This window comes from Athene cunicularia (genome assembly GCF_003259725.1).
Source record: "Athene cunicularia isolate RWA chromosome 10 unlocalized genomic scaffold, athCun1 chr10_part1, whole genome shotgun sequence".
Lineage (NCBI taxonomy): Eukaryota > Metazoa > Chordata > Aves > Strigiformes > Strigidae > Athene > Athene cunicularia.
In genome coordinates this window covers 11,179,725-11,203,420 of record NW_020799112.1, presented here as the reverse complement: position 1 = coordinate 11,203,420, position 23,696 = coordinate 11,179,725, and the positions used below count along the sequence as shown (strand labels likewise).

The following is a 23,696-nucleotide window of genomic DNA, read 5'->3' as shown; positions in this document are numbered from 1 at the left end:
TTGGGAAGCAAAGCTCTTGGAAAATGTGCATAAGAGGGATGAAGAGAGCTTTTTTTTTTTCATCCTCCTCTTCTGAGCTATCATCAGGAAAGCAAGATTTTATGTTGCATTAAGTGACAGAAATTTTAAGCTAAAAGCTGCGCAGTTGACATAATTTTTCTGGTTCAACTCATTTGCAGAAGAAACGAGTCACAGTTGGTTTTGTGTGATCTGCTATACAATGAAGTAATTAATGCTTTTATTATTTATTATATTATTCCAGTGCTCACACATGATAAGGGGTCCTGTTGCGAGAAGCTTGCAGCCAAAGTGAACAAGGAGTCACATAGAGTTGTACAAAGAATTAATGAAATAACATGATGAGTACAGATTGTGAGAAATGGTCAAATGCTGGGACTGATCCTGTTAGCTGCAGTTGACAGGGAAGGAAGATAAGGAGGGCTAGTCTAAAGGAGGAAACTGGATAGGGATCGTAATTGGTGTTCTGTAAATTTTGATACCAAAATAATAGTTTTTATGGATGAAGAAAAGGGTGTAGATTTTTGAGGTGGTGCTATTGCTTCTATTGTGGAGGTATCTTTACCTCTGTGTGTGAGAGATGACTATCTGGTGGCACTAGAAGGACAGGGAAATCAATGCTCTATGTTGTCAGGGTTTAGTCTTTAGACAGGGACGCATAGATGGGATAAAGTTTTAAAAAACAAAAACAAAACACACAAAAAACCCAAACAAAAAAAACCACAGAAATGGGTTGTGAGGAACTAAATGCATCCTGAAGGTTTTTCCTGGCTTCTCACTCCCACAGGGAGATGTTGAGCAATCAGGCAGAAATACCTGCTGTAACCTTTGCATCCGTTCTTGTTCCATGGCAGGAGCGGGTATATGTAATCCTTAGAGAAGAGTTTAGACCATTTCTTGAAGATTAATTCCAGAGAGGAAACACATACCTCATTTCTCTTGTCTTCCATAAGATATCCTCTGTAGACTTTTCCCCATTTGGCAGAAGCTAACTCTCCCCAGCTCAACCTCTGGAGGACCATCTGATAATACAAAAACCCACACTTCAGGGCCTTTTCTGGCATAACTTCATTAAAATGTAGCAGTCTAGCACAGGTACTAAGTAAAAGTAAGTAAACCTCTTCCTTTTACTCTTTGCAGCTAATAAGGAATAAAATTTTTTTTAAAGGGGTAGCAGTTTGTTTGACACACATGGGCACACAAGATTATGAACAGTGAAGACAATGAAGAGTGGGACATCCGTCAAAGAGTAACAACCTCTTATAAGGTAATTCAGGAACACATTGAGTTCATCCTGCTGTACTTGCTAAATCAATTAAGTAGCTGTTGTCCTCCACTTTCATGGCACTATACAATCATTATAACCAGGAATGTATAGGTGCGATTTTTACCCCCTCTACTTCATTTCATTTTTTCACTTGCATGGAGAAAGCCAATATGTAACAATCCAAGTGGATACGGTGTTCTGAATGAGATTGATTACAGTTGCAAAACATTAAATATTAAATGCCAAATGGCTAATGACTTCCAATAGTCCTCCTTTCCTTCTCCAAAGATTGATGCTGTAAATGGGGACTTGTAAACAGGACTTTTAAACAACCTATGGAGCAGAAGTGAAAATGTCTTCAAAGCCGGTGTGTACCTAGAACTATTCTGAAACCTTTAATGTTACAGTTAAGTATTCTTGTAATTTGAATTTCATTGCTTGCCATAGGGGTGAGATAGAAGAGTAGATATTTACAGAAACTGCGCAAGTGATAAAAGGAGCTGCTTGTGCCTGACTTTGTCTTCTGCTTTGTATGTTTTAGTACTTATGTACTTTAGTACTAGCTAATTTGAATAAGCTCTGCTAGTCACATGCAACATATGGGGCCGGTGCCAACTTTTTATAATGCTGCATTACAAATATACCCACCAGCTGAGAAGTGTGATATAAAGAGCTTTGCTTTTTCTTAACCAACTGTCTTCGTAGATAGTTGCAGGGGGGATACTGCTGGCCCCTTAAATGAGAAATCCCATTTCACTTCATCTGGTTAGTCATCCCATCTCTTTCTGTAGCATTTTGAGCGACTAGTTTGACCTTAATTTTCAGGATCACATAAGGTCTTGCAAGTATTAGTCCTTTACAAGAAAGGACTGTCAAGATGGCAGTAGAAAGTTTTGTTTATATTAACTTTTGGTCAGATATTCTCAGTCTGAGAGAAGAGTTTTCATATCTTGGTTTTGTACATGTTCAGAACATAGGCCTAAAGGGGTATGCTCTGATTTTTGTTTTTTTGAAGGATCCCCCACCGACTTATTATCAGTTAGATTATGCTATCAGCTTTCACTTGTAAATCTGAAGAAAGATCTTGTTCTTGTAGTTGGAATTCCATTAACAGTACTATTAGTGGTGTCATCCAGAATGAAGCCAAGCTCAGTGTCTTATAGGTGAGCATGTTCTGAAGTGCTAATTGGAGTTTAGAAAAGAGCTTAGTAAAAGCTTATTAGAGTCAATAGAAATACTTCCATTGTCATCAGATTAACCAAATTTGATTTTTGGAATATGCTGCAAAAGCTGAACTATTGAGTTAGCAGTTGCTGGTTTGTAAATCCCCCTTCCTTCCAGTGTCAGATAATGGAGTTCATACTATAAAACAAAACAAAGCCAGTACCTAAGCCATGTAAAACTTACTGAGCTAAAAAGTCTTCTTTCATAACTGCATGCTGAAATGGTAATTGTTGCCATACATGGTAAGTTGAAGCATTTATAAATGTCAAAGACAGACGTTTGCTATATGTCACTTCCATATTTGCACTGTAAGTAGGGTCATTGTAGCTACCTGTTAATTATGAGTTTATATCTCTTCAAGAAGCGGATAAATAACTTCTTTGCAATGGGCACAACTAGGTTATAGAGGGGTGAATAGATAGCTATGTCTTTATCTGGAACGATGGCAGTGATTGATGTTTTCACTTTTCTCTTGTCTGGATCACAGGAAAATAAGTGCCCAGTGGGATATGGGAAGTTGATTGCAATGTCTTTTGAATGACCTGTGAATCATGAGGATCTGGAAATCCTTAGGGTATTCACGTAAAAGGTTCAGGTGATGATGTGGGTTGACATCCTAAGAAAACAGTTGCTGTAAATTTTAAATTTTGCTTAAAATTTGTTTTAATCTTTAGAACTTTTCCTTGTACTTAAATCTTGATTAACTTTATGGGAGTTTAAATACGTTTTTCTTGCTCTTTTTTATCTCCTAGTACTGTGTTAATATCCATTGCAACAGTTTTTGAACATTTTCTGAGACTCCTATTGCTCAGCATTACCCTTCTCTTACCCTGCTTTCATTCTTTCTTCTGATACTCCTTTCAATTCTAGGGACACCTGTTAGTGGGATATGACACACAATGTATGTGAAAATGTAAACACTTAACAGACTTTGTGTACTGTGGAAGAATCCCTAAATACCAGGGTTTTTTTTTTTTCTTGTTCCCAGCTGAGTAGCAAGTAGCACTGCAGATGAGTACTTTTCAAACAGAAAACAGAGCACGGAGTGTAGTACTTCTTTCTTTCCCAATGTATGATTTATGTAGGCTCTACAGTGGCTATTTTTAGATAGCCTTTTGGCCCAGCTCTCTCATATACTGGATCAAGGTAATTACTGATTTGTTCTGGTATATGTTCTCATGGTGTTTGATAGGGTTAACTGTACCTAGGTGTTTTCAGGTCTTGTATTTTCTTTGTGTTTGATTTTTGGAATATAGAGGTTCTTTGCAGTCTTTATGTACTAATAAAGAAGCCCACAAGACAGTAGACTCTATTTTTTTTTAAAAAAAAAAGGAAGAAAAAGTACAAATTAATTTAAGTTTTCAGTTTTAACTGAGTGTTACTGATGTTCATGTGCAGTAGGTCGCAGGAAAAGATTATACTAGTAAGACAAAAATGTTTTAACTGAAGCTTAGACGTGATATATTTCTAAAAAAATCAACCAACCAAAAAAAATAAACCAAACCCAACAACCAGAATATCCTAGCTGAGTTGCTCTAGCAATGCCATGCAGTTTCCTGCTTTGGTTTAGATCATTCTGTTTAATTAATATATCTGGAGTTAGTGATGGTAACCATGTTGTGATTTTTTTAAATGAATGTTGGGTTCTGGAGGTTCTTCATTTTGCTTATTGGTGAGGTGCTTTAATTGTGGACTGTTGTTTGATGTTGTTATTTCTGAAGAAAATCTTTACTATTTATAATGTGTAAGTGTCCTTTTGCAGTTCAGTGATGTGAACCATGTGCTATGATTTTGCTAGCAACAGTGAGATTGGGCTTTATCCTGTGTCTAAGATGACTTTGCATATAGAGAATAAATCTTAGCATTGCTTTTCATTAGTACTGACTTATTTTTCTAGATACAGCTTTCCTGGTCCCAATCCTAATTTATTCATGCTTTGTATTGATCCAAGGTGACTAGTGTGACCTCATGACGCTTCTGTAAAAGCCAGATTCAGCTAGGATGTTACACCATCACTGTCGGAGAAACCCTGAACTACAGGAAGAGTTGCAGATTCAGGCTGCAGTTGCTGCTGGCGATGTTCACACCGTGCGCAAGATGCTGGAGCAAGGATATTCTCCAAATGGTCGAGATGCCAATGGCTGGACCTTGCTTCATTTCTCTGCAGCAAGAGGGAAAGAGAGATGTGTCCGTGTTTTCCTTGAACATGGAGGTGAGCTGCCTAAAGAGAAAAATCTTTATACCCATCTCGCATCTTTCTATCCCAATTTCCATCATAGGGCTTTCCAGCATTGGTTATGTATCAGACTACTTCTGGGGTTTTTTTCTTTGGTGTTTTTTTTTGTTTTATTTTGTTTTGTTCCTTTGAAGTAGTACTTTATCTCTGTTTACTTCTGATGCATACTCTGTGAATGAGGTAATGGATTAGCTTTTTAATACTTTTTTTTTTCCAGAATTGCCTAGGAATTGTTAAAAGAATGAATAAGCATTATTAAAATAAGGCAGAAGGACTCATTATAAAATTAAATGCACTCACAGCACTCACTATAGGCTTTTCTTCTCTGTTAGGGGGTATTATTAGAGGAAGGCAGGGCCTTGAATTGAAATCCTAGGGAAGTTTGTTTCATAATTCTCAGCAAGTTAACAAGTTGCATTAAAGACTAAGTTTCCGTATGGGCTTTAACAGAGTCTGCTGAACTTTATGAAAGCAGCACTCTCTGTGCAAGGACTGTAGTGTTAGCTAGTCCGGTTGAGTTTACACCTCTCCTGCATCCATCTGTAGTGAAGCTTTATTTCAAGAACTGATTGAATTTTGTTGGTTTAAGTGATATATTCATTTGGGCTGTGATGATTACCCCTCAAATGATACAGTCAGCATTTCTTTCTGCTGTATCTTCTTTCAAATCCACCTAAAGTTTTAGAAATGGATAGTCCTAATCTTTCAATGTAATACTGGAAAGGAAAAATAAAGATCAGTAGATCTCTCCACATTCTGATTTAGTGCTCTTAAAAACAGCATCATCTATTCTAGCACTGTTCTTATCAGATGAATTATGAACTAAGATGTTTTCAGTCCCAAGAAAACTGAAATTATCTTGTTGATGCTTTTACGTATCTGAGGCCATATGGGCCCCTTATGTGTATCGCAGTATTTGTCAGATATGTGGATCATCCTTAAAACTGAATGGCATTAATAGGCTGTGGTATTTGCACAATTAGTGGTACGATCCTTAAGAGTGGTAGTGAAATACAACCTGAACAACTGGACTTTGTTTATGTATCTACTACAGATTCTAACCATAAAATATTGGCAAACCTTCCTGTCCTTATTGGAAAGGAGGGAAAAGCTACTAAATTGCACTAAAAAATAACTTTAAATTCTACTTTTAGAACGTAATAACATGTCAATAATCTCAAGCCTTTAGTTTGATAATTCAAAATTTTTAGACTATAAGTCTCAAAATATGTTGGCTTTAGCTCTGTAAACTTGATGATCTAAAAAAAAAAAAGCCCTTATCTATTCCTATGTATTTTCATTGCATTAGGTTTTGATATTAAATAGCTGCTGATGCAGTACTCTGTTTTTATTTTTGTTGTTACTCTTTCCTATACAAAGTATCAGCTGAATCTGATGCCTGTGAAAACTGCCTGTAATGAAACACCCTTGTTCTGGAAGCAGTATAGCATTTAATCACCAGGTCTAGAAAGTTGAGTAACAAATAGTGTGAGGGTTAGTCATCTACGGCGGCTTTCCTGTAGCTGAGGCTCTCTTCAGAAAATTGGCACTGTTTTGTGCCTTGCCTTGTTTTCCCTCAAAACAGAGGCATAAAAGATAATGAGTATTTAAAACATCATAATGTCACAAATGAGCTATTAAGCAGTGAATGAGCTGACTCTTAAAGGCCGAGTTAATCATGCCTGCCTCATTAGTGAGAGGTTTGTGTCTACCTTTCTTCACACAGTCTCCACCTTTCTCTCTCTCAACATGTATTATTTTGATGTTGGCACTTAATCTCTGTGGATCAAAATGATATTGGGGTTATGGAAAGTCGTTTCCTGGTGTGAATCTTATGGTAAACAGAGTATTAAACTGACTATATATATTAGTAATAAAGAAGAGAGTGAGAGGGAATGGATGGAGTTCTGGAGGAAAGAGGAAACTGAGGTGTTTGTGAGAAGGAAGGGGCAAACCAGTGATAGTTGTGGCTGTCTGGAGGGATGATGAAGCTCAACAGAGTTGGAAATATTTTCATAATACAGGAATGAGAAAACCACACTGGGCTGTTGCTGAGGCTAGGAAGATGACTGATGTAGTCTTGCATGCTAGTGGGATGGAGATGGAGTTTGGCTAATAGAGGCTGAGAAGGAATCTGGTCACTGACCTGGAAATAAAAGGTAGCTTGTTATGGGAGTCATGACCTGGCCGCCTCCTGCTTTTGCTTTTTTTCTTCTCTTCCATTATTGCTCACCAGCAAAGAAAAGAGCCAGAGGACAGCATTGTGCATGCAGATTGGCTGATTTGAGTGGAGGTGGTGCAACAGGAGGAAGCTTTTTATTATCTGCTGAGCAAGGAAACACAGATAGATGGGGAAAACGCATAAGAAAACCCCAATCCAGACTAAAGGGTGAAGCCAGCAGAAATACCAGCTAGATGCAGAGGTAATAGGACCGATAATAAATATTCTTTAGCAAGTGATGAAATGCACAAAGCTGATCAGAACTGTGGAGAAACTTAGTTCTCATGAAAAATAGTGAATTGGACTTTCTTAGTGTATTTGTCTCATTTTAATAAAGTGAAGATTCTACAAAGCCAGCTCTTCCCATCTATAGAAACAATCTAGAATCACAAAGCTCAACAGGAAAGCAACACAAATAGGGAGTGTAGTTTTCAGTAACCTTGGATTTTTGTATAACAAGCCTTTTTTTCCCCTTTAGCGTACTTTATTTATTTTCAAAATTACATATTGAGACAGACAATCCAGTGCTGGATCAGAGCTATGTTTTATTAATACCCAACCACCACTGTTAACTTTGAAAGTGTGTAGTTGTTAGCTGTCCCTTGGCAATACCTTCTCAATACTAATTGATCAGGACAGCTTCTGGTTACTCCTATTAAAGTGAAGAAATGATTCACTAAAGCTCTTAGAAATGGAAGAGTAACAGAAAGAAGTAGCCAAACAGGCGTATTTATTTATTTTTTAGTCTTGGCTGCAAGGTATCTAAATTTTAGTAAGGTTACACAGAATCTGGGAGCAACTGGAGAATGCCAAATGCTCACCCTGCTAAACTAGCTCATAAAGTGTCTCTGAGCACAGTAGTGCTTTCTTTCCTGGAGGTCTTCTCTATCAATGTTGTCCTATGAAATTCAAAACAGAAGCTATAGGTAGCCATGTTTCTAAACCTTGCAGTCAGAATGAAGCCCTAGTTGGGGGAAATAACCTCAAAACAATAGAAGTACTTTATGAAGCCAGAAGAATTGCTCTCTTGGCTTCCCAAATTAGACTGCAGTAGTCATCTAATGAAGGAGTCAAGAAAGGAGGGAAACGGTCCCACTGAGCTGTAAATTGAAACTCTAAAATATTTTACTCTTGTTTAGGAATCAGTATGTCCTCCAGATTACAGTATCAAAGAGTTTCATTTACAGTAGAGTTTAAATGACTAACTTAGGTGCCCACCTTTAACATGAAATAAAATAATCTGTTTATCATTCAGTGTTGCAAATTTTCAGACTCAAGTGAGTTTGGTAATTTGTTACCCTTGATAAGCAGTTCAAGGTTTGTGCCATTGTATTTTGCCTTATATTTAAGAACATTAGAAGTGACCAAACGCAGCTGTTCATGTTTCTAGATTCTGCTCTCTGCAAATTAATGGGAGGGTTTAAAAGAAATCATTGTTTGACAATCAGGATGGAGGCAAGATAAAGAAATGCTAGCAAGTGCTGGCTTAATCCCTTCCTAGTGAAATATGCTTGTACCGGCTACATTTTTGTACCCCTCTGCAGATTCTGAAAGGTAAGCAGAGAATCATCCCCACTTCCTTTCTACCTTGTTTGTCTTCCAGGGGATTTAGTTACCTTACAGCATGATACCAGTACTGAAGCCTTTTAAAAAAACCCCAAACAAACAGAAACCCCCCCAACAACCTAGGTTCTTAAGGCAACATCAGCTATGTAGCATTGTTTTTACTAACACAGGGACTGAACGGATGAAAATTGCAACATAATGCAGGTCCAACTTCTGCTGAAAGCCCTTGTGAAGTTCAAAAGCTTTCCAGGAGATGGCAGCAAAACATTCACTGAATAGCAACAGACGTTTTGGTCTTGTTAAAATTGTTTCCCTAATCAAGGGGGAGACTGGTACTGTTAACTCACTAGAAGCCCATAATCTGAACAGGAATTACAATATCATGAGGTTTTGCTACTGGGTTTACTTTTGGAAGATTAGTTGTTTGTGGTGGTTGGTCGTCCAACTGAGATGCTTTTTTCCTATTCTTGTTGAAACACTCCTGACATGACTTAGTTCGGGGGGTTTTGTGCCACTTTAGTGATCAAAAGCAGTAAAATTTTGGGAGTAGGGAGGTCACAGAAAGGTACTTACAACAACAGGTAAAGGACATCCTTATGTTGCACATAAATTGTTGGGTTTGGATTACAACAATTTATATAAAAATGTATATACATGCACACACAAAAGTTGGGACATACTTGATTGAACTTGGAAATAGCGTAGACTAAACTGGCTAGTGGCAGTATTCTGCATCTCAGATGGAGGTAGACATGACTGGCTTGAATACCTTATGCAGCATAGGAGAGAGAAGGCACAACATGAATTTTTTTATTTTTTATTTTTTAAACTTTTATTTTTGGAAAATAGCCCTGCCTGCTCTGTCTCTTTTCCATTATGTCCATCTTTCTCTCTAATTCTGCCTCTCAGAATGTCTCATCCCTCTGCATCTTAATTCTCATGCTTATGCTACTCATTTTGTTTATCACCACTTAGGAGATAATCCAGGATAGTCTGAGCAGTGTGAAGAAAGAGACCCTGGGAGCAGCAAACATCACTTTGAAATAGTATCTTTGTCTTTAATGACTCTGTGGGCTGTACTGATTCTTTGCTATATTTTGGACATCATTGTAGTGCAGGTTAAGAACCACCTATTCAGTCATTGACTTCATTTTCCTGCCAACCAGAGGGTGCTTTACCTCAGGTTAGTATAACTTTACAGAGCACTGAAACTTCTGCTTTTCACAGAAGACTAGAAGGGCTATCGCTGCTAAGGGTCTAAATTTTCCTTAATCTTTCTCTTGTTATTTCTAGGTTCCTATTCTATACACCAGAGGTAGTTCTCACATTTTATTTTTCTGTGTAGTCAGGCTGCATTAGTTTGTATGTTGGATTTTGTTTTGTTTTGTTTTCCTCCCCTCAGTCTTCACTTTACATTTTTAAAAAACCTTAAAGTTCCTGGATCATCTTTGCAGCTGTATTCTGTGCTTGCCAGTCTTTTTATTTTGGTATGATGTCTTATCTTGATGTGTTATCTGGACATGGTTGCAGTAGGTCTATATTGGGATGCTTATTCCTGTTGCTTTGTGTTAGCACCTTTGTGTGCTCAGACTAAACTAGCTTGCAATTTATATCGTATTGTGAACTTAACTTACAGCAGATCTGAATTTTGAGATGCAGATTGGCCTCTCCCACACTTTTCCCCTCTTCTATTTGGGTGTGATGGCAACCGAGCAGAAAACTCTGCCCTCTCTACATGGTACAGGAGAGCAAGTGTTCCTCCTGAGCAGTGTGAGTGTAGGGTGTTCATAGCCTTCAGCCAAGTTTGTTTTAAACCTGCATGGTCACAATGTCCTATGCCTCCCCTCCCACCCCCCAACCACCCAAACCACTGCTACTTTCCCTCTGAACACAGTATGTATAGATGAGGAAAAGGCAAAGAATTGTGTGCCAGGATGCAAGGACAGGGTGGAAAGTGGACAGACACCCTTATGCCTGTCTGCTTTTACAGGTGGTGTGCTTTGTGCACCTCTGTTATATGACTGCAGACCAGACAATGCCACAAGTGGAGGTGAAGGACGGACCTCAGCACTTGTTTCAGTAGACACACGGGAATATCAAAAACATGTCAGCTCAAGTCTAGGACCTCGTGTTGATGGTATCTCTACCAGCTAGGAGTCTTAGGAAAGTGCCTCAAACTTCTAAACCATAGTTTGTACCATATAGCATCCGATAGGCAGCATTTATGGATGGTGGAAGGAGAAGCCTCACAGCCTGGTTTATTTTCTAGCTGAGAAATGGGAACAAGGCAGGCACCTTTCCTTCAGTAATTAATTTAGTATGTGGGAATAGTCACTTGCTTTACAAGTTTGGGTGTCTTGAGGAAATTAAATTAAGCAAACTTATTTTATTATTTTAATTTTTAAATTCATAAATCAGACTGAGTTTCTGTGTTGTCTTGGGGGGGTGGGTGGTGGAAATTCTGTGTAATCACTTGTATTCTGCACCAGCATTTTTCCTGGTTCCTTCCAAAAGTGAATGCTTACATTCTTGTAAAATCTTAAATTTTTGTAAAACTATAAATTCAGAACAGATTCATCATGTATAAAAACAGATTTTATCAAGATAATCTAAAATAACATATATCCTACATGCTTTGGAAATCCTGCAGACCACAGAGAAACATTTTACCTAATACAGTATTACACCCTAAAAACAATACAGTGCTGCCAGACCACAAAACATCCGCAATTTGGGACAGCAGATGTTTCTACACATGCTTCTTTTTAAGACCAAGAAGCAACACAAGGGAAAATAAAGAAGTTGAATATTGAGAAAGAAATGTAATATTGTAGAGCTGGAGGAAAACTGGATGGACAGAGAGATTTGAGTAATTAGCCTAAGAGTGCTAGGAAGATGTGGAAAACGATTTGTCAAATGGAAACATATGTATATGAAAGAAAGTCTTTTTTGTGTAACCCTTTTTTAAAAACGTAATTTAACTTTTTCTTAAAAATAGCTTGTTCATGAAAGCAAGAATTGGTTTGAAGTACAAAAAAGTCCTGTCATGCTATGCCTGAGAAGACTAACATTCAACCATTTGATTATTTTTTTGCAGCACTGGATTACTGTAATGCCTTCTAATTATTTTTTAATTTTATTTTAACTTCAGCTGATCCCACAGTTAAGGACTTAATTGGAGGCTTCACTGCTCTGCATTATGCAGCCATGCATGGCCGAGCGAGGATTGCACGCTTGATGTTGGAATCTGAATATAGAAGTGACATTATTAATGCAAAAAGCAACGATGGTTGGACTCCCCTCCATGTAGCAGCCCACTATGGCAGAGACTCATTTGTCAGACTCCTGTTGGAGTTCAAGGCTGAGGTTGATCCGCTCAGTGATAAAGGTACTACACCGCTTCAGCTGGCCATTATCCGAGAGAGGTCAAGCTGTGTGAAAATCCTTCTGGATCACAATGCCAACATCGACATTCAAAATGGTTTCCTGTTACGATACGCTGTGATCAAAAGCAATCACTCTTACTGCCGAATGTTCCTTCAGAGAGGGGCGGATACAAACTTGGGTCGCTTGGAAGATGGACAGACACCCTTACACTTGTCTGCTCTTAGAGATGATGTGCTTTGTGCACAGATGTTGTATAATTACGGAGCAGACACTAACACAAGGAACTATGAAGGACAGACCCCACTGGCTGTTTCAATAAGTATTTCTGGAAGTAGCCGACCCTGTCTGGATTTCTTACAAGAAGTGACAAGTATGTATGTAAGAGAAGTTAATCACAGGACACAGTGTCCACTAAAAGCCTTCTTTGAATTTAGCCCCGGAAAAAAATGCTTCCTCTCTGCCCCTTGATGCTATTTAAATGCACTAGAAAGTTTCTGGGAAGGTGAAGGTATTGTGATACTGAGAATCTCTTACTCGGCAAAGGTGCTAATGTTAAGTATATTTTATTTAAATTAGTTTGTTTAAACAGGAAGCATTAATTTTTAAAAAGTGAACTGTAAAATCACATTTTATTAATGGCCTTAGCACATAAGATATTTGGGAGTTTGGGGTTTGTTTTGGGGGTTTTTTTATGCCTCTTGCTTTTTTTTTTTTAATCATGCAAATACTCTGCAGTTGCTGGCTTTTTCATCTGGTGCTACAACCAGGGCAGAAAAGAGCTTTTGCCGCTTTGTGTTCTCCAACATTCTCTCTCCCTCTCTCCCCTTCACCAGACAACAAAATGGGTTTATTCGTGCAACTTGAAGGGGTTTCATGTGCTGTGTAGCTTTGATTTTTATTTTGTTGATGTCTTTGAAATATGAAAGAGATTTTAACTCATCATGACTTCTGGTATTTAGAAAGTATTAGGCTCCTAATATTCTGGTCACTTTTGGTTATCAGTTTTTGGTGTACTAAATCTACTGAAAGTTTCTCTTCCTCTCTCCACATGGAATGCTAGAATAGTGTTTCATAGTTATAGTGTTGCCTAAAACATTTGGGAATTGCTGTTTAGCAGTTAGCAAGAGTTTGCTAATTCAAACAAGTTAAGATGGCCCAATAAATTATTATTCTAAATAAGATGATCTTTGCACAAAAAAAAATGGGGTATTTCACATATTCTTTTTTCCCCTACAGTTCCTTTTATTTTTTTTTATATGGTTGTTTTTAATGAGAATTAAGCACTCTATATACTCTGCAAAGAAACTGAAATTCAGTGTGGGCTGGAGGTGAATCAGCTAAGATCTGTTGTCAGTAGCTGAGACAAATAAGCATTTGGAAATTCTTTTTTATCTTCATGATTGGTAGTGTTATTTTTGTTTTTATCTATAATATGAAGAGAAATTTTGGAAAGGTGGAAGTTGATAGTAAGAAATACAAGCAACTAATAGATTTTGTTCTAATTTGCCCCTTCTTACTCAAATGCATTTCTTTCTAGTTTCCTTTTTGGGAGCCTCTCACTATACAGTAGCACCATCAGGGTTATTAGTAGATGATATAATATCCAGACTTGCAATTCTTCAGTCTTTGGACATATCAGTAAGCATGAAGTCTTAGACTGCTTCAGTGTTTCCTCTATGTCTAAAGTCTAATTCAGAAAGTTGGAAACTGGTACTGTAACTTACTTTTAGTTTCCATATTCCATACCTTAAGGGTTTAATGTTAAGTGAGAGGTAAATTCTGTTACAAAAAAGTAACTTAAATTTGTGGCCAACGTAACAGTGTTGGAGCTATCACTGTTTTGTGCTGATGGAGGGAGAACTGGGAAAGCAGGGAGGACTAGTGCTGACAAAAACACTTCAGCTTTGTGCTTCTGAGCAAAATTATTATGAATATGTTTACAAAAAGATTCTGCCCTTATTATAAATATCCAAACACTGTCTTCCATGGTTTTCGTGAATAATCACTTTAATAATATGGTGTAGGAGAGATGAAATGGATAAAGAGCAAGCTGGGATTTTGGTAGCAGAGTTCCCAATTAGATCAGACTGTGTACAGGGAATTGTTGAGATCTCACGCTGTAGCACTGTGGGGAAGAGTCTCATTTCTGAGTCTACTGCAATATGTATTTACTAGAAGAAAAATTTACAAACTTTTTACAGAATTGTTCTAGTGGACATCTTCCTGAAATGTTCTCTTGCAGTAGGTAACAGTGACTTGGTCATAGGGTTTAACAGGAATTTCTACGTTGTTTATTTGAACATTATACTAAGAGCTTAATATAAGAATCCATAGCTGTAAGTTTTATATGTGCATCTGAAGTTTTGAATAATGTATTTGATAGTAAAACAGGAACTAGTTTTCACTTTTGCAGTAAACTAAAATTTTTAAGCTTAAAGAATAATATATGTGAATTATGAAAGCTATCAAACCTCTTCAAGTGAAAGCATGCTTCATATAAATGGGATACTATTTAGCAGTCTACGTGCAAGATGTAAGTAGTTGGGTGGTTTTTAATACTTGGAAAACATATTTGTGCAGTTTCAATTCTTCAGAAAACGTATGTGACTTTCTTTTTGTTTTGGTAGGTATTGTAATCTGTAATAATTGCAGCCGTTAGCCCAGGTCCCCGGTTGTGAATAACAGGCAAGAAACCAAGCTCTCAAAAATACTCAGTATTGGCCCTGAGAGTCTGTAAGAAGATACTGGATTTTGGGTTTTGACCTGGAAGGTCTGATATTCTTCCTGGCTACAGGTAGAGATTCCTTTGCTCTTAGAATAATTCCAAGAGGAAGGAAGTTATTTGGAGTTGTGTCTCAGTATTTTAAGCATGAAGCTGGAAGTTAGGAACAACAAAATTTTTCATCAAGTCTGCCATTGACTTGATGTTTAGACGGGCACTGGTGTAGATTTTTTTCTTTTTTATCCTCTTTTACAATACAGAAATGAATAAAGTCTCCCTTTGAAAAAACGATATTGAAGATAAAAATTGCTCAGTGATTTTGTTAATTACCTTCCTTTTCCTTATCTGTACTACACTTTCCCAGTCAAAAAAAAATTTATTGGCAACCACTATAGTACATAAGATCATCTGATAAAAGAGTTGTTTTGGAAGCACTTTGGAATACATTAATGCAAAATTAAAATAGACATGCATATATATATAATATATATGGAGATAGAGATACATATAGTTGGGGTTTTTTGGTAGTGTATATGTCTACAGAATTAACATGTGGAATTAGTCCTGGATGGAATGATTTATGTTGAAGTTGAATGGGGTTTGAGAGTATTAAAACTTATAAAGACAATGTTGGAGGCAGGAAAAAAATTGAAGTGTTAGAACAATACTTAAAGGTATAAATAAACTTCAAGGTACTAGAAAATCAATTATGATCTCAAAAGGGGGAATGCAAAAAGCTTGACCCCTTTCCCCTCTCCATAGCTCTCATTTAATTTAATCACTGTTCAGATAACGTAGCAGACAGGAGTCTATGACTTGCTATGCAAGTTGCTTGTCTGTGTCGAGGCAAATAGCTAAGTAAACGGATATGGCCACAGTAGTGTAATGTGGCATGTATGTTAACAGGTATCAAAGAACTAATTTCAGATCTGGAACAAGATCTAAAGGTCACCAAATGAATTAAATGACAAATATTCATCTGCATTCCTTTTAATTTTTCAAAGGACAAATCTTTGGCTTTGACTAGAGAGTGTAATTTTGTGTTTAGATTTATATTGCATTCTAAGTGTGCAGAAAAACTTAAAAGTCCTGTTAAGGAAATCCTTAATACATTCTTTGTCTCTATCCTTCTGTTAAATAAAGATAACTTTTCACTAGGATCTTTTTTTTTTCCTGGAAAAACATTTTTAAAAGGGTCTCTGCGTAATTTAAACTTTTATGAATACAGAAGTGTCATAGTGAATTAAGTAGATTTCTACATATTTCATTACATGGATAATTGCAAAGGAAACAGTATCTTCATGTTTATTATGACACAGAAGAACTTTACTGGAATTGCAAGCTTTGACTATTTGCTTCCTTGTGTGCTGCTGGAAATCTTGCACTAACGACTATTGTCTGTCATCCAGAGTTATGCAGGGAACTAGGGTAAGAAGGTTATTTTATAGTTTTCACTTTAGCTGGGTCAGTGATAATCATGATTCAGATGGTATTTGTTTACTTTCTGCAGATTCAGGTACCTGTTTGATAAGGACCAGTATAGTTTTTGATCTCTCTATAAAGGCATAGCCCAATTTTTTCCTTTTAGAAGGAGGAAAGTTACCTCTGAAATAATTGTTTAACTCTGAACTAAGAATTGCCTAGTGTGATATTGAAAAATGTGGCTACTAACTCAAGAGTGCAGTTGACTGTTTATATTGAGCAGTTGAATCATTTTTGTTTAGCTATATACAGATACAGAAGATTCGAAGAGTTGTTTGAAGATGCCTGTGGGAAAAAAAAAATAGTATTTTTAGATCTGGCATGTAAAGTATAGCAACTCCTGACTCCTGTTTGCACACCTATGCTGTATTCTTTTCTAGTGTAAAAATAGTATAACAATGCATTTTAAGCCTATGTTCAGAGCACTTTACTGTCTCCTAAAAATAGATGAACATTATGGTATTGAAATTCTTAGTTGAATTTCCATAGCAATTTCAGTAAGACTGAATTTATAGAAACATTACAAAATATTTTTTTACAAGAAATCTTAAACAAGCATATTCAAATCTTAATTTTATTGCTAAGTACACCTGTTATACTTAACATTGAGCTTTACTGGCATTCTTCTTTTCCATCTATAACTTTTCAGTCCAAAAGACACTCCTCTTTGGTACGTATATTCTGTGCCAGATATATTGAAATTTAATAGACATCTAAAACTCACTGTGGAGAATTTATTTTTCAAAGAGCAATAAAAACATTGATTCAAGCTCAAGTATTCTAACAGACATACTGAACACAAAATTAAACTAGAACTTTTTAAATAACTTGTATGATATCCAATTAAAAAGAATTAAAAGCTCTCTTTGTCCTGCTGAGCTAGATACTGGTTCAAGGAGTTTGTTCACTTTGTCAGTGTACACTCTGTAATTCTCTTTCTGAATTCAGCCCTGCGTGTCTTGTATTACTATTTCAGATCTATAGATTCTTGATGCTAGCTTTTTCTGGCGTTTTAAATGCTGGTGAGCTGAGTATCCTCTGTAGTTATTTTGCTGTCTTACAGAGTACAAGACAAGGCATTTCCTAAACGTAGACCTATTCCTTTTGCAATGAATAGCTGAATTCAGTGTGATCCTGTTTGTTTGTGCATCTTCATCAATGTGTTTCTCGGCTGGTGGGTGTAAGTTTACAGTTGATAAGTTCAATTATCTTTTTTTAATTCCCCCCCAAAAAAGCTAACAAAATTGTAACTAAATTTAATTGCTGGCAGTAGCTGAGTTCCTTCACAGTTGTGAAATAAGGGATGGATTTAATAGTTAGCTGCAGATATAAATACTTATTCTGATACTCTAGAGGAACTGAGCTGCTGCCAGCCATACGTCAGCCTAGTTTCAACTTTTTTTTTAATGTTTCACAAAACTTTTATTTTTAAGTTTCCTTTGTAACTAAAAAGAAACAACCAAATGGTTTCTTACTACTGTTTTCAGCTTTTCACAGTTCCCAAGGGAGGCAGAGGCTCAGTTTGAGAAATAACACTGGAAGCTTTTTCTCAAGAAATGTATTAATATTTCAGAGAAGACTGGGCAGCTTCTGAAATATGTCACTGATGATGTTGTTAATTTTTTAACTTTAGAAATTGCCTGTCCACTTCAAACCAATGACACTGTTTACTTTTAAAAGTACTATTTTTTTTTTTTTAGTAGGTAGAACAATAAATCAGAGGTGATCTTCTCACAGCCTACAAGTGTATTGATTTCAGTTAATCCTAAATTTTCCCTTGGGTAACAGAACAGGTTGCACAGATGCTTTTATATCTTCAATGGAGGAAAAGTGGTAGGGATTCCCCTTTTCCACCTTCACAACACTTTTGCTTAAAACTGGGTGAGAGTCCCTAATAATCAGTGTTATCAGAGGTACTAGGTCTAATATTATGCCTTAATGATCCTTAAATATAGACCTATTAGGTGAGTTAGTTTCTTGGGGAGCAGGATCTGCACAGGAAAAACAGGAGGCACAGGTCTAAATGCATAAACTGCAGAGCAGTTGTAATGATGACATACAGTTCTCTTTATAGCTAGTAAATCCTATGTGTAAATTCTGTCTGTCTCTGGGATAGAACAGCAAACTCCCAGCTAGAATAGCAGAAAAGTCTTGAAACTGCAAAAAGGAAAGGAATGTAATATTGAATGAAAATTCAGGATTAATTGTAGTAATTTCTTGCTGTTAAAATATGATTATTTTATCATGTTTCGCCAGAGAAGACCAATCTATTAGTAATATTTTAAAAGGCTTACTTCATTATTTAAGTAAAAAAAATATTGTTTAAAAAGGAAGAAAAAAAGCTTGGGATTTTTGTTAGCAGTCAAAGAACTGAATTAGGAAAATGGTTAACTTTCATACGTACTAAAGTCCGCTGCCTCTAGAGAGAAAAAAAAAATTGAAAAGCAAATCCTCTTCATTTTATAACCCTGTTTTACGTTTCTTCTGTTTGGAAGAAACTTTCCTGTCATGTTTGGGAAACTATACGCAAGAAGTATGTTGGTGATTTCTGCTTTCCATTACAGCATGTAGCATGAGCTGTGGAAGACAAAAGATGAACTATACATCTCTTTCCTGTAATTTATTTGTTTATTGCTATAAATCGTGCAAAATCAATCGACTGAAGTATCTAACGTGTTCGGGTGAACACATTAGCAAACCTTCAGCTCTACAACAGCGGCAGGTATTTGCTGCCCTGGTGGTAACTCAGGTTGCGTAAGAGCCGAATGATAATGCGGCTGCTCCAGAATAACAGCACTGCCATCATCAAGGAGTGAGTCCCTTTGAGACCAGATCACGGATGTGTTGGGGTTTTTTTTAAGGTGATCTGTAGTTTTATGTCACTGTTTTACATGATAATGGTAATTAGGTCACTCTTACCTTTTATTTTGTGGGAGATTTTTTTGTTTCTTTTTTAATTCTTTCCCTTGGTAGCTTATTTGCCTAAATAACTGTCCAAACTTGTGGTGCAGGATATAACCAAAGTTTCTACTTCCTAATCGTTTTTAAGCAGCACTTTTTTCATCATTTAACTTGTCTTACTTTGCCAAATTACTAATAACATTTTTCATTTGCCAAATCAGGGTTCACTGACATCGGTCTGTAATCCTTTTTTTTTTTTTCTTTTTCATTCAGATGCAACCAAGAATGAGTAAGTGTTCTAGACACCGTTTCTAATAAATCACAAATGCATTAATAACCCTGGAATTTGCAAGGCGTGACCTAAGACACTAACAGCCACTAGATGTAGCAACTGGTGCTTAACACTGGAAATGTCCATTGTTAACACATTCCCAGGAAATATTTTTAGGCTTACTGGGGGAAATGTCATACAGCTGATAATCGGGTCTTTTTTGAATTAACTGATGACCATTTTCTTCTGCGTATTTTAAGTTGTCTGTTTTGTTCTCAAAAAGCCCGTAGGATGTTAATTAAAAGGCATTCATTTCTGAAACCAGAAATCAGAGTCTCATAGCTCTATTATTGTGTACTCTACTACAGAAAATACACATATAGATCTGTAGTCGTCTATACCCTCTAACACTAGTTTGCAGTGAACTTTTGAAAAGGTGCATCCTTTCTGAACCCTGTTTGCATTCACATTTTAAGCATTGGAACTATTTCTTTATCACCATAAATATTCCTCTGCTTGATATCTTACCAAAAGTAACTTTTCTTTCCCAGAAGCTTGACCATTCAGCTGTTGTCCAAGTTGTATAAATTCATTCCTTCAAGCAGAAAAAAAAACCCAACCCCAAAAACCTGCTAAGAAGAAACCACCAGTGGACAAAGTAACTAATGATCTGTATTCTAAGTCATGGCTGAAGGTTATAATTAAAAATAAATTGACATTTAGATACTGTGGTGATAAGTATAATAAAAATGTTTTGCACTTATATGAAGGAAATTCAAATTTGCATGTTCTTTAATTTCAAATCTAATTTCTTTAAAAGCAGACTGAGTCTGTTTTCATGCATTACTTCTGCTAGCTTACCTCAGATAATTTTAGTGCTTAAGATAAATCCCAGTGTATACCTGCCTGTCAGCCCATTTCTATGGAAAACCCGCGCGGGGTGGGGGAAAAGGAGGAACTTGCTATAAAGGGTAACTGAAACCATGTACAAAATGCCCAAAGTAGAAGACAGGAGATATTTTCATAATCTTTTTACTATGTGCTTACCATGAAAGTCTAATAAACTCATAATGTCAATGTCTATTTAGCTGCTAGAAGGTTTGTTGCTGAACTAGGAGGAGGCTGGAAGAAGGGACGGGCTGCAGAGCCAGCTCTGGGGCTGGCTTAGGTGAGAGAAACTCCCGTCTCCTCCAAATGGGTTCTTACCTGGTGAGCTAATAGCATCATACTGTCCTGCCATAAAACCCACTCACGTCGAGCCCCGTACAGAAGGCATTTCTTCTCTCAAAACTGTCCTGCTTAATTGGTGGCAGCTCAGGAAAGCTAATTGGAAATGTCCATCTAAGTTATTTAAAGTTGGTTTTGTTGTTCTGTACTGCTTTTTAAAGAAATTATTAATTCAAGCAGTCAGCTCAATAAAATTGCTGTGCCTTTCTTTGCAAAAACAAGCACTGTCTTTTACCATTAATGATTATACAGATAATAAAGTGCAGTAAGTTGCTCTGTTGGTGATAGATTATCTTGGTACTAAAATAAGCACCTACATTGTTAATGGTGATGAGTATTTTGACTCAAACAGCCATTGGGTGCCATAATTGTGTAAACTTTTTTTTTTAATTTATTTTTGGCCATGACATGGTTAAGTCAATGATCAAAATATTGATTAGCACAACTTCAATGTGTTACTGGGATAATGTCAAAAAAGAGCACAATGAGGAAAAAGCAGCTAGTTTGGTCAGACTTTTGGAGTGGTTCCCATGGTGGGAGGTTATTAAATAGAGTCTTCAGCTTTTGAAAGAGGTATTGAGCATGAGTGCAGGATGGAGATTAATATAAAGGTATGTAAAATCATGACTGGTGTGAGAACAATTATTTGTTATTTTTTTGTAACTCAAAGAATGGTAGGCATGCAATGAAATGATCAGGAAGCAGATCTAAAATAAATAAAAGCACTTTGTAGTTTTCCAGCCAACGCCTAATTATATTGTGAAATTTGTTGCCACAGGATGTTTTGGATACTGAAAGTATGAATGAGTTCAAAAAACATTAGACAGATTTACAAAGGGCAGGCTATTCACAGCTATTAAAGACATAGATCTGTGCAATCTCTGGTTTAGGAAGGCCCAAAGGCACCGGTGCTGAAAGCTAGAAGGGTATATTGGGACAGGATTTCTCAATGTCTGTTGTTCTGCTCTTTCTCTTTCTTCCTTGGGATCTGTTGTTGGGTACATTCAGTTACAAAGCTAGATTAATCTTTCTTACATTATGTTGCATGGGGGGCTGCTTTTCAAGGTGTTTGAATAGTTTCCTCTTAAGAATAAGTTTGAAAGGGAATGGATTATTTTGGAAAATCCCTGCCAGAAATACTGAAGTTCATGTGATGTCAGTAAATATTTTCTTCTGTGAACAGTGGTTAACTCATATTTTCATATCTCCGTTTGACGAGGTTGTGGCTACATCCAAAGCTTAAAGGCTTCGTATTTTCATTAGAAGGGAAAAAACAATCTTTAACTCTGCCATGCAATCCTTGAATAACATTTATAAAACTTCACTCTCTAAGGAAACTCCTAGTCCTGTTTGTTACAGTGGAACACAGAAGTTTTTGCGTTAATGTTTGAAAATAAGCAAGACTGAGCATTTTTTTTCCCTCAAGGACAGAAAAAATTCCACAGAACGTTAAATGGAGAAGTTACACTGTTCTACAACGCTTAAGCATATGTTGCCACCTCATGGGAATCCTTACATGGATAATGTATCAGTAAAATTATGTGTTTGTAAAAATGTTTTTAAGATTCATCTATTGAATTTCATTGAATTTCTTTTCATTAGAAAGGTATTCACTTTCACCCTTTTTCTCTTGTAATTTTCCCCTTCCCTCTGCCTCTTAGAAAACAGCAAATATCTGTGATTTTTTATTTTTTTTTTACTGAGCAAATGATCTTTTGAAGTATGTTTAAAATGTGATCATTTTACTTCTATGTATTCCTTTTGTCTTTTCAGGACAGCCCAGAAACTTGCAAGATCTATGCCGAATTAAAATCCGTCAGTGTATAGGCCTTCAAAACCTAAAACTACTTGATGAACTACCCATTGCCAAGGTCATGAAAGACTACTTAAAACACAAATTTGATGATATCTGATATCCATGAAGAGAAGAACTCTGAGCAAGATTAGTTATATTCCAGATACTGAAGAGGCTTGTTGCCTTGCACAAAGTATATCCTATGCAAATTCTGATTTTTCTGTGAAGTCAGAAGGCAGGTATACACTTCCTTGGGTTTTTTATACCACACGCTAGAAGGTCTTAATTTTTGGTTTCTTGGTCCAAGTTTACAAGGTCCAAGCTTTCTATACAATATTACATTTTAAAAATTGCTGTTGGCTTTTTGTTTGTTTTCACATTAATTGTGCAGACTTGCAGTGGAGATGGAAGGTAGCCTCTCAAGGGAAGCGGTTGGTTTGAATTGGTATGCTAAGAAATTATGCAACAAAATAAAGTTTGGAAATCAAGACACCAGTCCTGCAAAAGGATACTGATACACCTTCACAGCCCTGTTGTCTGTTGGGACTCTTGTCTCTGCCAGGGTGTATGTTTTTGCAGGTTAGAGGGAAGAGTTGATAATCAGCATGTCCTAGGGTACTGTACCAACATAATTTGGAAATTAAAGGAAAATTATGGTTACCCTGTTCAATTTGAGGGTCTATACATTGGCTCTTTTTATATTATTCTTTTCCTAATTATTCTAGTTGGGATACCGATAAAATTCAGGCCCTCTTCTTTCCTGACATTCCTGTTAAATGGATGGCTGTTTGTAAGTCTATTTTTAACAGTGACAGTACACTACAAAGAGGCATAGCCTCTGTATTTTTTACATTAATTTAAGAGTAAAAAAATCTAGATTTTTTTTTTTTAAGCCAATGTATTCTGTTTCTCATACAGTGCCTCCTGTGCAATAATCTTTCTGATGTATTTTCCCTTTACGTGTTACTCCCCTCCACGCTATTCCTCATTTAGTCTCAGTGCATTATTTGTGAGAATAGGAACTGCTGCCTCGCTGTAGTGTGGACACGACATTACAAAAGTGATGCGGCAGTTGCTGTTCATTATTACTCCTGAATTTCATGAATGTATAACCTGCTTTATTTCACTTTCAGTTGAAATATTATCTACGGGTTCTCAGTCAAATTGTGTGTCTGTCAGCTCCTATCAAAGCGAGAAAGATCAGCTATTATGATCTTTAAGCTCTCCAGTACTCAGGCAAGACAGATGTTAAGAATTGACTGGTAGGTTTTAAAGCATGAATCTTCAGTTCCGTGACATGAGATCAGAACCTTAAAATTGCTTTCTTTTTAAAAAAAATACTTGGTATTGTTCACTACATTTGTAAGTTGGTCTAAACC

The 23,696-nt window shown here is 36.6% G+C and overlaps 1 protein-coding gene across 1 annotated transcript; it reads left to right on the top strand.

Annotated features, from left to right (window-relative positions):
- Positions 1–1,182: 1,182 nt before the first annotated feature.
- On the top strand, positions 1,183–23,481 carry ASB7 (ankyrin repeat and SOCS box containing 7). Its single transcript, XM_026856347.1, has 4 exons — positions 1,183–1,285; positions 4,461–4,721; positions 11,684–12,289; positions 22,296–23,481. The coding sequence occupies exons 2-4, from the start codon at positions 4,511–4,513 to the stop codon at positions 22,433–22,435; spliced, it is 957 nt and encodes a 318-aa protein (XP_026712148.1). The 5' UTR covers positions 1,183–1,285; positions 4,461–4,510; the 3' UTR covers positions 22,436–23,481.
- The last annotated feature ends 215 nt before the right edge of the window (positions 23,482–23,696 follow it).